This window comes from Styela clava, chromosome 8 (assembly GCF_964204865.1).
Source record: "Styela clava chromosome 8, kaStyClav1.hap1.2, whole genome shotgun sequence".
In the NCBI taxonomy this organism is placed as follows: Eukaryota; Metazoa; Chordata; class Ascidiacea; order Stolidobranchia; family Styelidae; genus Styela; species Styela clava.
In genome coordinates this window covers 7,141,262-7,158,268 of record NC_135257.1, presented here as the reverse complement: position 1 = coordinate 7,158,268, position 17,007 = coordinate 7,141,262, and the positions used below count along the sequence as shown (strand labels likewise).

Below are 17,007 nucleotides of genomic sequence, written 5' to 3'. Positions count from 1 at the left end.
TATATCGGCTTTCTCATTTTATTTTTTATGCAAACATTCATAAGAATTCTTTCGAAGATATAAATCTATGACAAATCAAAATAGAACACAAACCCAAGTTAGAATTAGACACGAATAGGAACGATATATGATACGGTAATCTGTCGTTCGGCAAAATGAGCAGCGAGGTATTTTCGGGGTCGACCATCGTTATTTTGAAAATATTTTGGAGATTAGTTCTAGCTCGTTATGCAGCGCCAATCTCGCGAGCCGATGGGGACAGGTTTAAATCCACATATAATGAAAGGATGAAGAGTGTTATGTCACCTATGAATCGGCCCCCCGTAGGAGAATTTCGAAATGATAAAACAAATCCGCATCTGAGTATACGACCCAAAGCTCGTCTAAATTCTTTACTATGCCATCGAGACCTTTTAAGTTCAGACAGCGTATAAGTCAAGATGCAAACCCTTCACTTTTCGTATGACTAATTTAGAAATGCAACTAGAAAATGCAGTTAGACAGGATATCAATGAATAAATAAAGCTTTTGCCTTCGAATGCCTTTGCGACCGCATTCATGACCCACTTTTGGCTAATATTACGTAGTTATTACGTTGTTTACTTGTAATTGGATTTACATGTAGTTGGCTCATCGTTTTAGACATCGACTAAATATTTGACAAAGTATATACTATATAATAATTCGACAAAGTATATACTAGGTATAAAACTACTGAGTCAATTAGCCCCAACCCCACATGATGGATTAATTGTTTGTTTGTTTATGTGCTAGAAACAGCCAAATCATTCATAAATTTCCAGATATCCCAATCTGATACTTTGCTATCCATGTTTCAAGAAAATGATCAGATTTTTTGCACTGTGTTGTGCTTCAGGTTACAGGAAGGTACAGTGCCCAGCACTTTCCTGAGAATAAATATATACGTTTTAAAATGGTTGTACTTTGTACTATAACTGCCTCGTGAATGTTTTTTTATTAGAATATTGATGCCTCGGTACGATACCTTGACAGAATAGCTCAAGATTTTCATGTCCACTGCCTGTTTTTCAAGAATCGTTAGCCTCGAGTAAATTTCTTCTTGAATATGTGCCATTTTCATATTGACTGAACGGCAGCGGCTGCGCTGTCATCCGGACGAGGTGTAGTAATTGTCCATTGTGTAATAAAGTTGACTTCTCAACTTTACTCTCTTAATAGGATTGCAGGTTGTACTTGAATGCTAGAAAGTTACCACATTCATTCCATCAAGTCACGTTGGAGGATTTACATAATTCATTGTTCACATTTTAATTATTTGTTTTTGTTCATGTCTTGTTTGTTTATTTTTTCAGTGTATCATTTTGTAATGAACACTCTTTGCTTATATTATAATGAAAAATTAGCAAATATTGTTAGCCGAGGTTAGCTTATGGGAAATGTATCTCTAATGTTTATTTAGTAAATTAATATATACTATGGGCATCCATTGCCTAACTGTCTTTTCTAAAACCACGATTATTCGTAACATTTACGATTAAGTCGCTATTGCTTCAGAGAAAACGAATTCTATACATGTACACGAATTGAAATTTTTCCCGATTTCTGTCTTTTTTCCTGGTATGTTAAATACAATTATCCTTTTTATATGCGATCAAATTGTGTAGAGGTGAAAAACTATTTTGGCAGTATGCATTCACGATGAGAACGAGTAGCCACAATAATACAGTTCATAAATAATACCGGGAATAAGAAAATTGTAGTTCAACAAATTTCACGTTTCTCTTTTTTTGCGATATATTTTATTTTTGAATGACACACTTTTTTGAATCATTTTTTGACTGATATTACGTTAAATTTAGCGATGTTTTGAGTATCCCATTTGGTATGCTTCTTTTTGTCTTTTGTCGCAGGAGAGAAAAAATACCGCCCCAACCATTCGCAAAAGGGGAATAACAGGACGTAAATGAGTTTAGCTATGTCTCTATATTAGCAAGAAATTTATGATGCACCAGGCAGTTTCAGAATAGTTGCATAGGTGTAAGGATCTAGAAAACTTATGTAGGAATGCTTCATACTGGTACTGAATTTTGTATTCGATTTATAAGTGAAGAATTAGAAGTTACTCAAACGACGAAATATATCATAATTTACTTGTTTGCAGCTATAGCTAACATTATTTCAAATGAGTAATGTTAATAATGCAGATATCGAATTTCTATACCAACACTTGGACTCTTTTACCTAAGAGAAAATTACCTATGAAAAATCAAGGAAATTGTATTCAGCAAAGACTGTTTCTTTGGTCAATAGTAGTTATCATATTTACGTGGCACACCACGTCTGCTCGGTTGGATTACGAGCATCGACGGACGATAAACGAGCTCGAAGATATATTTGAAATCTTGCGGAAAAATCAAGCGTCGACGACGGTGAGGGAAGGGTCAAAATGGTCGGACGCGGTCGACGCGTGGGTAACAGAAACCCAAGGAAAGAGTATCACTGGAAAGTACGGTTCTACAAATGAACGGAATCAAAAAATATCAGTGACGAGGGAATCTATTTGGAAAGTTTGGAATAGTTTACGTACTGGAACTAGGGAACTGGTGATTAAAAAATTGTATCCGTTACTCATTCCCCAGGATTCTTCGGAAGAATTAAACTGGCGATTGCATTGCGCAGACGCTTATAAACTTTGTATGGCTGATACAAATTGTTATTGGAAATATAAAAATTTCTTGTCTTCGTGTACTGATAAAGATTTGTCAATATTAAATACAGAAGACGAAGAATCAGATGAATTTTTCCCTAGCGATGCTTTGGAAACCAAACGAACTCGTCGCCGTCCAATTCCAGATAGAAAACGTCATCACAATTCGCGCAGGAGAAGCGTGAAAAGAGATGTGTATGAAGTAGAACAAAAAATGAGAAGCGAAGCAAGAGTGACGAGAAGACGGAAAAGAACGCAGAGACAAAAATCTGTATTTTGGATGGGGCAATACTTTCTATCAGAAAAATATACAGACCCATACTCGGTATTACGATATTTTTCTATGGCTTCTCGAAGCAGCAAATGCTCAACAAAATGCGTTCATTCTTTGATGATGCTAAATGAAACAGTGTATGGTGCTCTTCTGGCTCACTGTGATTGTCGAGCCCAAACCATGCCGTCTGCGTATCAGGTTTCAGGATCAGTGCTTCAAAAAAATCAAATCGATTCAACGGATGGTTCCCAAATATCTCAAGAGAAATATCTCCAAGATTGGGAAAATACATGTTTCATTCACCAAAGGTCAGCTCAGACATGTCGTCCTCGAACATTTCGCAGAACATCAGGAATCATTGGTTGCACCGAGGCTCGACAAAGATGTGAAAAAAACTCTATTTGCAGGATAGCTCAGCAGAATTTTCTCTCAAAATGTTCACAGGTAAGGAAATGATTTTAAATATTTATTGCAATGATGTTGGTTTTTGGCAACTTTTTTGATTGATAGCTTTGATCATGTTTTTATTTGGATGTTCACTTTGTTATTGAAAGTCACTGTGTCATGCTTAATTTTATTCAATTATATATTTGCGTTCCGAATTGCCGCATGCCAAAATGGGGAAAAGAATAATTACTTAATTCAATTTGAATGACTGAAAACGGCAATAAAGTAAAATTATATTTATAAAAATACTAAATAAACACGCAAGTCCTTATTCGCATTTGATTTATTTCAGGTTATAAATGGTATTCACTGCAGCAGCTCTTGTAAAGAAAGCGTTCGTAGATTGCGTCAAGCGACTTCACACTATGATACATGCGTCTGTGATACTTCCGAAGGTCCAACGTGTCAACAAATAAGAAGCAACGTTGTTCATCTCTGCGATATCCCCCTTGGAGACAATACCAAAGACTTTCAAGATCAATCAACAAAACAAAATTTAAAAGTTGACAAAAATCCGACATTGACGGACCAAAAAACATCTGCGCAAATATATTCACAAAATTCAAGAAAGTTTGGCGGTAATTCTACAAATGTTTTTAATCGTTCTAATGAAAGCCGAAAGACTCTTAATTCAAGCGCAGCAAGTTTTTTTATTTCTCAGTATCATTTTATAATATTGCAATTTTTTGCTGTTATTATATCAGTACTATTTACGGAGTAGTGGGATAAAATAACTTTAATATTATTGGTTGGTTGAACTGGATAAATTTAATAACAATAAATAGATTATAAATCGCTGACAATCATCCCAGAATTCATATCATCAAGGTGTAGATAAACTGACCGATTGATTTTGTAAATTGCTATAGTCGGGGTTCCGGGTTCCGGCTGGTCCGGTGATCTGATAAGGTCAAGAAGCGCATGACAATTTATATTGTACAAAACCGACGTATAGGCAAAACCATGTACATTCTTGTTGGGTACTATACTTCAATTAACGGTCATTTACAACTGGCCACTAAAATTCCTTGTAGTTTCAGGGAGTCGGCTTATACAACGCCAAACGGCATTTAGATTGTCTAATTTATTTGTCCATGGGTAGACTTAAAAGGAGTTTGTGTAGTCTTATTATATAAAACAACCCATTTACTTTCTTAATTTGAATTTTTACGATATTTTTCAATATTCGAGTGTGTTAGAGTAAAAACGTTAGTCAGTAAATATGTTGCACTTTTTATTCTATTTTTCATTTCAAGCCTCAAAATAATAATCAATGTTAATATTAACTGTCTTCAAGTTATTTTTAAAATACATGTTCATTTTTTAATACTCATACATATGTTTTAATGTTCTTTTATTGTTGAATAAAAGTTTCGAAAATGTTCGAATCAATTTTTTTTTACCCTTTCGTCGGTGAAGATATTTAAGAAAGATCTGCGTGAAGATGTTTTTGAAAATGTAAGGAAAAAAATTTAAAGACAACATACATATCCAAAACAGTGTTGTTCCAGTACTTGCAAGTACTTGTCACAGATTTATTGCAAAATGCCTTTTGTAATTTATAGGCATCGTTGAATAAAAGACAAGTCTTGCTTCGATATTATCATTTTCTTCACAAGGAAAATATGAGACCGTTATTATCAGCGCGTATTGAAAATATAAAGAAATTTTTGCAATCAAACTTGGCTATCGATTATAGTTTAGTTTCTCGACCCATTCTATATGCTTTTATGCATTTTTAAAAGCACTAAAGTGCTGGGTTTTGTAAGCAACAGAAATGGACCACCCACAATTGTACAAATGAGGTTGCAGGTGGTGGTGAAGATTTGTCAATGTAGTTGTGGATTAGCAAATAATTAATCCTCGTCGTTTAGAAGCAAACCATCGGAGGCCGATGCCCCGGTGAGATTTTGCTTTGACATTTGTGTTTTTTATCCATCCGGGCCACTGCTGACGCCTTGAACCCAGAAGTTTATGTTTTTACAGTAAGATGTATAGGATTCGTGTATGGTAAATGCAAAAAAATAATAATAAAATTTGTGTATGATATAATATGAATAGAGCAAATAATCTGAGACGAGAAAATGTTAATTGATTTTTTTGAGAAATAGGTAACTATTCTATAAATATACCTTGCGTGGTAACGACACGTAATTACAGGAAATTTTATACGAAAAATATCGTAATAATAAGCAAAATTACGACCGATATAAATTGCAAAACTATTCCGAATTTCTAAGAATTTTTGTTTCTTGTATTTCGCCATTATAACGATTTCACATATTTGAAAGCAATTTTGAAATGATATTTAGGCAAGATACCTGCTTGATGTCCATTCTAATATTTCACACATCTTACGTTCCGATGGGGCATTTTATTTTATGAGACGAGTTCCGTTGCGCAACCCACATTCATCAATAGGGCATTTGAGACTCATGACTACTTGGCTATCAATATAATTTGACCCCCGCAAGCCCGAATTCATCACATTTTCGCAATTATTCCACGTCATTTACACGTTGTTCCTCATAAATCGCCGTCAACCAAAAATACCGCAGAATTATTACATCAGTATGAAGGATGGGCATCGAGGCTTGGAATAGAACTATATATATATAAGCATTCATCGCCTATGGGTAACGAATCATTGTCACCTTTTAAGCTGCGTTGTAGATTCCAGTATTCGAGAGCACATCTATTTAACTTGCGCTAATGATTTGGTTTCTGCGAGACTAACTACGTATCCTTCTTTTATGCTGTTGTGCCGGGGGATCCGTATGCATATATTGCAAGGATGCTGTAGCAAGAATAAAGATAACTATCCCAAGTGATTTAAGTCTTGCTGCACACTAACACAAATATATTTCTGTAACGTTTCGTCTGACCTAGGTCAGACATCTTCAAAAATATACATAGTTCAATTATATATATAGCAAGACTCTTGAATCACTTAGGACTTATATTTAAGCCGTAATTCAAACGACAAAAAAACGTTTATTCTGTGCGGATATTCAAGCTCATGTATGTACTAGAATGCCCTACAAAATCATCAGCAGACTTTGGGTTTGAAAATACGGTTTTACAAATTATTGTACATAGGTAGTCGTACCAGTCGCGATTTATAAATAGAAACACAGAACCGTCGAAATTAGGTTAACACAGCGCTTTCTAAATAAACTAACTAAATTTATTCGAGCTTGCATTATAGTACAATAAATAAAAAAATCCGTTTCATCCTCGCCACGCTTTTCGGTTGAACTTTCGCAGCCCAGAACAATCGAGTTATGTTGACATTCGATGCATCAAATTGAACATGATGCGACACTGTGTTTTCGTAAATTCAGTTACACCGAGCAAAGTTTGACAGGTGTTTTGTGTACACCAATCCGATTAAGCTATAATATTGCCTAAGAAGAATTTGCCCTCGATACCATGAACTGCAAATGCTTATATAAAAACATAGACATTAAATGAGGGGCAGAGGAGGGGTAATAATCCTTTTTCTAGATTTAAAGTTATGGAACGGTGGAAATTCCGCGTACTTAAAGTCCAACAATATGCTTTTGTGTAATACTATCGAAACATTTGGAAATTGGTCAATATGTCCATTAGCGGCATTTTAAACTGGTTTGTTTGCTGAATGGTTATTTTTATACGTGAAAAACGAATTATTAAAAAATCGTATTTTGTAGAGCGTAGAGACTAAATACCTCAAGTTAGATTATTTCTATATAGAATAAAAATCTTTATTAGTTTCAATGTTATTTTGGATTCTCGTAAAATATGTCCACGGCACTTTCATAATATGTCACGTGATTTAAACTGGGAAACAACACTGTTTATTATTACTTATTCAGAAATTCGACTTTTACAAAAGACCACACACTACGAGACAGAGGTATTTACATAGCACAGTAAATCGGGTTTATTACTGCTTAAAACATTTTTCAAAAAGTAATTTTTTGTATCGGAAGCATGAAGTAAGTATACAATTCGATTTCACGGATGCGGTGGACTTCCGCATGTTTCGGGTACTTCGGGGCGGCACTTGTGATACCACAAAGTTTTTTTTTTAATTATATAGGGAACCAATGTTGTGACGATAGATTGTGTATGAAACAAAGTATATAACGAATGCGAGTGCCGTTGGTTGTTGTTATTGAAATTTACGGGAATTTTCTATCAACTGCACAACACAGAATGACCTAAGTATAAGCAGGGCAAATTGAAGTTTTTTGTGTGAGTACAGAAAGCAGCCCGTGTCCAACTCTTCCCCCAGATCTCAATTGTGCGTATCACGAGCCAACAATCCTTCCAAGTCAACAACTATATGCGCTTCGTGATTTGGTAGAATAGAGCCTTGCTCGTATCGAAGGCGTGGAATATCTCATAAAAACAATGATGGTTTCACGATTTGCAGCGCTCGCTATCATATGACCAATCCCCACCTTTTTTGAACTGGAACGGCGGAATGACAAGAATTATTATGCAAAATTACATCTAGGAAAACATTCGTGTGTGGTCCTAAAATTCTTGGGAAAAAACTTTTTGACTGACGTGAGTGACGTAGAAGTGTGCGCTGCGTGGTTGACGCCATGCTGAGTTGATTCGTAAATCGGCTTAGAATGTGTTCATGGAATTTGTGAATCACAAATATTCTGTCCAAATATTGTGTTCAACTTTAGTACTCATTTCATGGAATTTTATTATTCTTTTTAGCCAAACAAGTGCCGCAGAATGTAACAACTTGTTTTAACTTCATTTGTATTGTAAAGGATTGTTCATTGGGCACCTATCACAACTCGTATTTTAATGTATCTCAATCGACGCTGTTACGAGTGGGATGTGATAAAATGATTTTCTCAATATTTATATAGATATTGTCTCCCAAGTAGAGCTACTTTCATTTGCTGAACAAGCCAGGTTGTATTGTTTAGTCATTACATATCAACGGCTTATCGAGGTTTCCGACAAAAGTTACCACACAATTACATGTTCATTACAACCATTTCACTTTTTATCAAAGCAAATCCCGGCTTTCTGGTCTGATTCAGAACTTGATTTTGTTGAGTTAGAGTTTGTGCTGGTTGCCTATAAAAATCTTTGTTATATTATTACAAGCCAACACTTGAATGGAACAAATCATACGCTACCTCAAGTGCAATAGCTTGCTTGCTATTCTAACTATAGTTGGTATTTGGCTGAAACGGATAAAATACAGCCTTTAATAGCTTTTTGTTGCTTGAATTGTTGAAATTGCAAAAACGTTTCATAACAGATGTTCTGGGAGAAATGTGGACTTGATAGCTTATACTTTATTCGGTTTTATATTTCTTCCGGTATGTAGTAAAAATTTATCATGCATGCACTGTAGGGTATCACATCACGCAAAACACTTGATAAATATCTTAAACTATATAAAAATACCGATGTTTTGAAGATATAACCACAAAAATATGTGACAATTTGTCACGGTTCGTATAAATATTTTCCTAACTTATCATTGTCAATTGACAATTTCTCTGAACTAGAGACAAGTTCACAGCAAAAAAAATAGCAGAAAATTTCTTTATTGCTGAGCATAAACAATAAAGGATTTGCAATGGAAATTAGTAGAATTCGCCGGAAAATTGGCTGTGGGGTTGCAAGTCGGACGACCGGATTCTGCGCGAGAGTTTGGGGCGTGTACCGGATTCGTGCTTGAGCTTGATTCCAATAGCAAGCAACGATTTAAAAGCCGCAGAGCAGGCTGTAAACACGCTATCAAATATATTGCTAACATTAATTTAAGTAATTGTGTTATCTAACTAGACTGTGCTTAAGTGCGTCCACTGAAGAACATTGTTGTATTGTGGTATCTGGTCAAAGCCAAGTTTGCACCTGAATTTAAGCCGACCAAATTAGTAAATTCACAATTAATTTTTTTGGAAGATAAAAATATGCACAAAGCAATGTATTGCACAATGTCGTACACAAAAAAGAAAAACTCATTACACCAATCAATAATCAGTTTGAAAAACAAAAATATACATTACAAAAAGTACATTACTCCATTGATGATTGCAGGTAAGATGAGGCATCTACCATTTGAAATCCGGAATCAATCTAAGCAGTTAGGCGTTTAAGGACATTGAGTCATAATTCCACTCGTCCCTTCAGATGATATTGTTTCGTACATGTTATTATGTCGTTACTTTCAAATATAAATGAATTACGTTTTCGCGATTCCTAACAAAATCATCATTTCCAAGTGGTTTTATGTTCAATTTGTGATTGACGTATATAATCCAAAAGTGTCAAAAAAGAACGATTTTCGCTTAAAATTATGATATCGAATATCACCGATGCATAATATAGTATCTGATTACTGATATGGAAATTTATCATACACTACTAATAATATTAACAAAAAAATCGTTTTCGATATGTAACTTGAGTTAAATATGGTTGACCCTGGAGGCCACATCTTTGTGGTGGACCTTTAGTTGACCTAAGACTGAATCATTCAGTTTCAAAATCTGTGAAACTTAATTTTATTGTAGCCAATATTATAAAATTGTCTAATGGTATTCAGCCCGTACTAAAAAAAAACAAAATATAATTTTACAGCAAACTGTAGTGAAACCTTGATTTTTTAATTAATAAAATGGCGTGATCAGTGTCGCAGTCACAGCCCGGATTTCAGTCAAATTTACAGTTCTTTCTCATACTGATGAAAAATATATAAATTTGAATACAAAAGTTACTGTCACGCGTTCGTGGTATGCTAGCTATAGATTATTGTTTGATTGTCAGACAAAGGTTAATTCTTACGCGCAATGTCCTTCAATTTATTTGTACGGGAAAGATGATTCCCGATTTCTCGTGCATTGTTTTATTTTAAAATATAATTCCTTCATACTTTAAAGATTTAAGGTATTTAACAACCCAAGGAGGTAATAAAACTCCAATAAAAAAAATATGCATTCATAGTGTTCCAAAAATAAGTTTCGTCGACGGACATAAAACTCCAAAACAGGAGCGTGATAGAAATAGTACATGTCTACTTACATTCGAGATTTTGCAAACAAAGTTGAAAATTGCGAAAATCTCAATTTTTATGTAGCATATCCGGTCACTTTTACTATATGTAAAAGATATCGCGCTAGTCTCCAAATGTTCCAATTAAAAGAAATATCCATATATTGTAGTCAGGTCATCACGTAAACTCGTCAATAGAACGTAAAACACATTTCTTAGTTCTCTTATTTTGATTTTGAAACAAAATGGAGTCAGTTTGTTATCTATCCTTGGTGAGTGAGTAAGAATTTCTTATCGTTTACGCTATCATATACTTTGATATTTACTTATTTACAATGACATATTTTTCAGCCTTCGGAAATCGTTTTTTTTTTTTGCGTTCAAATCTTACGATTTTTGTCTAAAACTACAACCAAAATATGAACAAATATGTTATTACGAAGAACTCTACGTGGGTGGTCTCTCGTTGTCACCTACCTAGCTACCGTATAAACCTTTATCTACCAATTTCAATTTGTTTTCTTTTAGATATGAAATTAAAAGCTTTCTCGGTTTGAAATATGATGGCATCGTACACTCAAATAACACAAAATATAGCGGTATTGATCCCTGAACGTCAGTACAAATTGTGTTTCTTGAAAAAATGGCCACACACGTAGCCTTGAACAGAAAGCGATGCGATGAACATTCACGGCTAGGAAAATTGGTAAATATTGGGCTTGTTTATTTTAATCACATGCACTTTCGGTGAAATCATGACTCGATAATATACCCATTAGCCTAACTATACAGTACATTATATACAATACAGTCGAGTCAGAGATACTAAATATCGAGTTCATCTTTGGTAAGTCTTGTGGTCGCCACGTCATTTGCATTTTATTACCTGTAAGGGAATGACACATCTGTGGGTATTCGAAAAATATGGTGTTTGGCTGGTACTCCCGAAGTATGTGAACCAAGATGGCGGACACCGGAACGTAGTATGTGTACCGGGTTAGGCCATAATCATATTTCAATTTTCCTTATTTCAGTTCTATTAAAAGTTCGGGGACTAGCCAAGTGACTCCCGTAGTATTTGTACCTGAAATTATGGTCTAACCCTAAGTGGTACACATACTACGTCCCGGTGTCCGCCATCTTGGTTCATATACTTCGGGATTATCGTTTGGCTTCGTATAAACAGCTGTAAGTACAGAATCTTGTTCAGAAGGGAAAGTTTGCAAAATTTATTAGAAGTAAATCTCATGAGCAAAACATGCTCAGAATTAATGTTACATTCTGATATTGATCTCCGTAAAATTGATCATGGTTAGTATTTTCATTTGGAACATCATTATTCCAAATGGAACCAATCAGGCGCACAATATGATATGAAATTTTTATATTAAGACATAAATTATTTTAATTGGTATCTTCGTATTTTTATGGATTTTTCATTAAATTGTCCATTCCATTGACATCGATCAATGGGGTGGCTGATATTCGGTCGCAATTCGATCAAACACGTAATATGGTCGTATGATAACGTATCATTCATATGCATTGCTTTACTTGCATTACTTCAACGGGTTTATTTTCGGGAGAGAACTCATTTAGTCACCCTACCTTGACCCGCTATGTACGCAGAACAAAGTATTAAGTTTTACAATATATTTGCAACATTAATAGTTTCTGTTAATGACCATGATTACACAATAAATGATAAATTGCGGTAGATCATACAGTACATACTTCCGGGCGGTATCATCAATTTGTTCTTCAAATTTTCTGTTTGATTTAAGCCAATACATACCAGCTGAGGTGACAAATCTGTCGTACTGTTTATTTTGTCACCACGTTGGTTGTCTATCTAGCGGTTTCACTAATTGATGATTGATCTTCCGGCTATTTTGAATGTAGTTTACCCCACCAAGGTGCTTGACTGTGTAAACATTCCACCGATATAAACCTGTAGTTCATCTTATCATGAAGCTTCGATTGACAAGTGTTTAAAGCCATTAATTAAAAATATAGACTCTTGGACGGTGTGTTCATTTCAGGGTACTCCCGAAGTATTCATACCAGATTAGGATTAGGCCATAATTTTATTCCAATTTTCCTTATTTTAGTTCTATTACGAGTTCGGAGACTAGCCAAGGGACCCGTAGTATTTTTACTTGAAATTATGGCCTAACCTGGTACATATACTACGTTCCGGTGTCCGCCATCTTGGTTCACATACTTCGGGAATACCCAATTCAAAAATCATAAGCAAACGAGTTATACATTTTTCGTCATAATATTTGAACGTTCCCGGTGATAACGATAAAACAACATATTTCCGAGCTCCGAGCAATTTACATCATAGTACCATCGTGACTTAGAATATATACCCTCGCAAAAAATTTGTATTTCTTCAGTGCCAATGTTCATGAATTGTAAACATGGGATAAACCCAGTGGTGGGATTCAATTTTTTTGTCAGTCGGTTCCATCACAAAAGTCATATTTTTTACCCGGTTCTGTTACAAAAAGTCATTGACAGTAACCAGTGATGCTAACCGGTTCGCTGATTTCATCAAATTCCGTGAGACGGTTCTATAGAACCGGTGCGAACCGGCTGAATCCCACCACTGGATAAACCCCCACAATGGTAATCTAGAAATATCGTAATGTTGTGGATGTTATTAGTCTCTGGCTTTGTTATTTCTTAAATAATAAAATACCTTGCTCTGTATTTATGACAAATCGAACGAAATCGTGCTCAATGACATAGTATACCGTTATCAGATACCTTTCTATAATGTTCAATGGATGGTTTAACATTACGATATCCCAACGTGTGTGGTCTCTCTCATCAAGCCATATGGGAAGGTCAGTTTATATATTTTGTGTATGCCTGACCTTGAATTCTGATAACGGCACCGCGGGGTAATTGAATCAGCAGATATGACATCATTAGCTTGACCCACATCGTGAAGTTTGTAACTTGTTTTCGTTTTTATTGAAACTCAGGGCCAGAAGACAACAACTTTTTTCAAACTATTTCGAATTAACTGTTCAACAAGTAAAAAGACCAGTACAAAATAAAAGACAAGTTTAAAAATATACAACATATCACAATAATTGAACAAAATTTCTTAACAAGCTAATCTAGGACAATATTACCAGGGAAAAACTTATCACCAACTTTTAGTTTACGATAAGCTAAATTGTCATGGTTATTTAATTGGGATCTCTTGTACAAAGCCCGACACGTTTTAAAATAACAAATTAGTGATTACCAATTACCAATTAATTTAAGGCTGGGAATAATTTGAAAATCTGAATTTCCAGCTCAATTTGCATTTTAAACTCTATCCCAAAACCTAATCGGATAACTACTAATTTCCTTGTACAGAAGATAGTTCAATTATTGCAAAATATTAGTAAATTTACCGTATCAGTTGACCTATATTGTTCGCGTTAAACTAACAGAAAATGACGTGAGCAGTTAAAATCGTAAATTTAAGATATTAAATTATTGCACTTATCACCCAAATCTCAATTCAAATGAGATTCAAATATTTATACAATGAAAAAGTTTCAGCAAGCTGATTTTAAGAAATGGAGTAATTAATTTTGTAATGAAAGACAAATAAAACAGAACTGATGCAAGTTTACAATCGAAAGGTCGTGCATACATGACCCAAAAAGATTAGCCAGTGAGCAATTTGAAGGAATACAGTTATACACAATTAGAAACCCGATATGATAACGTAGCAGAGGACAAATATATCTCAAATTCCATTATACATTTAGCAGCATTTTTATGATCGTATTCATCTAGAATTGCCCAAAACAGGGCCATGATCTCTAAGCATAAAGTGGAAATAATACTAACACAAGATTTTTAAGCGACAATTCGTGTTAAAAATGTAATTATATCTTATGTAAATCTACTGCTGTGTCCTATTGGCATGAATAATTTGACTTACATAAAATTTGATGCAAGTTACGGAATGTACATTGGACGTATCAATTTTGTTGGCTCGAAATCTTCGGTTTAGGGCTGGATACAACTATAGTCTCTAATCTAGTAAACGGCTGAGGAGAGTTAACTGCGAGAAATCTAGAGATTATTGTTTGAAACTGCATCAAGATAATGAATATAGCGTGGCGTGCGTCACCAAAATGACATCCAATAATCTATCCGAACTCCGTCATGCAATTTGAATTTTTTTTAATTTTTATTTAGCATATCATGAACACATAATTTGGAGATTTGTCGTCATTCGTTTTTCATCCGCTGAAATATTTTGTCGTTTTGAAGTATATAAGTCGTCTTTATCTTGCGATTATAGTTATACGAAAATTCATGGTGGGTGTGTCTGGAGATTAAAGTCTAGTGGTAATACGTGCGATAAATATTGTTTCATTCTTTGATACCACAATCGTTGAGCTTTTTATGGAAATTAAAGAATCACATAATGCGCTTGTATCAAAATATCATTATGATGTGATTTTTCCATGTGTTGTTTACCTTTTTGTTTTTCTGTTTGTTTTTGTGGTTTGATTTGATTATTACTCCGTTTGTTGATGATTGCCGCCGAACGTGAAGGCATGATCTGGCACGTTTTCTCTGTGACAAGCAGAGTCGTTTTTGTGTTTAGTGTGAGAAGGTTCTGTTCGAGTTATCGTTGTCCACTTTAAGTTGTATTTTTGATATTTGATGAATATTAAAGCCGTAGTCGAACTTCGGAACTTTTTGATTTTAGAGTAGTGGATGTTTAGAAAAGATAAAAAGGAAAAGCTGCGACATCCTTACCTCTGCAATATATAACCCAACTTTATTCGCGTTAGCTCCGACAATACTTCTAGTACTTTACAAGCGAATTATGCGATGTCCCTGATAAGATAAATACAGATGATTAGATAATAACGCTGTAGATAAAAGGATTTCATTGTTCATGACCAATTTACATTCCTATCCTATTCACGGTGACTTAACTCGTTGAACTTAATGCAAGTATAATTCTCTATTAAGTGCCGCTTTCAATGTTATATATTGGCTAACGCGTAACACATTATCCATATCCCAACCTTTTTTATTGATTCCCTAACGAACAGAAAAATTTTAATATTCTGATTAGTATTATATTGTGAAGTGTAAACATTTCGTGTTGAAGGCATAGCATGTATTTGAAAGCGGTTAATTAATAAATCAGACGACACTTGTAAACTTGGTGCATTTTACTGTAAATAAGACAATCACTCAAACCAATGTACAGCATGACGACACCCTCGAAAGCTGAGGTGCTGCTGGTTGGATCACTTCTTTACGTTTAAGCGCTCTCAATTTTTGTTGTTATCAAAGTCTATTCTAGTAACCATTTATCCAAAGCTCTCCTCGGTCTAATGTTAGCAACTATAATCAATTGAGTTTCATTAGTTTGAGAAGATCGAACTTGTACACACTTAGAGAAAATGTTCACCGTATTGCACACTGATTCAGTCAATTGTGTTATACCAGTAACACATATGAATAGTAATTTTCACAGACTAAGCCTCGAACCCCAAGATTTTAATTCTAAATAGGAAGACAAAAATCACGCATATAATATGTGTCTGTTTGTATCTACAATAAATTAATTATATTCCGAAAAAAAAGTATTTTCATTATTGCACATCATTGTAAAACATTTCCACCTGTTCGCAACTTTCTCCTCGAAGCATGATTTTGCACTCTGCTTACTCATTGTGGATAGATTTGAGAACTCGAATTGCATTCATCTCCATTCAAAGAGGAGGTATAGACCCCGACCCCTTTCACTTCAATATAGCGCGACGAAATGCGTTAATCTAGATAAAGGGTGGGGTCGGATGCTATTGACATATATGTAAACATCAAGTACAAAATCGATAAAATTTAGAGAAATAAATCCGACAACTGACGACTTACACACGTTGACTTCCTGGGGGTGTGCGGGGGAACTAATGCTGCGTTGAAGGCTCAGAGAGCGCCATCTCCCAATGTTATTGTTATAACTTTCGTGACTTTTATCGAAAATCATTTAAAAATATTGAAAACGCCTGATTGGTTTTGATTTGAAACTTAAGACGTTCAGATCTTAACATTTGGGGCACTCGATGGTACAAATGCGGAGAGCAAGTATTCTAAAGATCATCATGTGTTTTTGCATTTTTGTTGAGCTTCTCATTAAAATCGATATTAATATAACTCCTGACAACTGCCTTCTCCGCCAAACACGTTCAGCCAAGAGCAGTTTGGCCATATACGTTGCACAAAAATTTTAATCTTTATATGAATTGTTGGGTGTAATTAATCCATTTCCGTCCGGCAAATCACGAAAAAATACCAGTTACATGTTTTTTCTCTGTTTACGCCACGTTGCCTATTGTATCTGCGTTACCACATTTATCATAATGCACAAAGCATTAACCGGAGATAGAAACGAGCATTCGTCCGTAAACATCCTTAGATTTAAGCCCTCCCGGAGCGGCCTAGTTCTAATCGGATAGTTGTTGGGCGGCACTTGCATTTTCCCACGCCTAATTTGCTGTATTCAACTGTAAAAGCGAATGACATAATACCC

The 17,007-nt window shown here is 34.9% G+C and overlaps 1 protein-coding gene across 1 annotated transcript; it reads left to right on the top strand.

The window, feature by feature from the left end:
* Positions 1–2,043: 2,043 nt before the first annotated feature.
* On the top strand, positions 2,044–4,792 carry LOC120345983 (uncharacterized). The gene is made up of 2 exons (XM_039415605.2): positions 2,044–3,407; positions 3,703–4,792. The coding sequence occupies exons 1-2, from the start codon at positions 2,172–2,174 to the stop codon at positions 4,129–4,131; spliced, it is 1,665 nt and encodes a 554-aa protein (XP_039271539.2). The 5' UTR covers positions 2,044–2,171; the 3' UTR covers positions 4,132–4,792.
* The last annotated feature ends 12,215 nt before the right edge of the window (positions 4,793–17,007 follow it).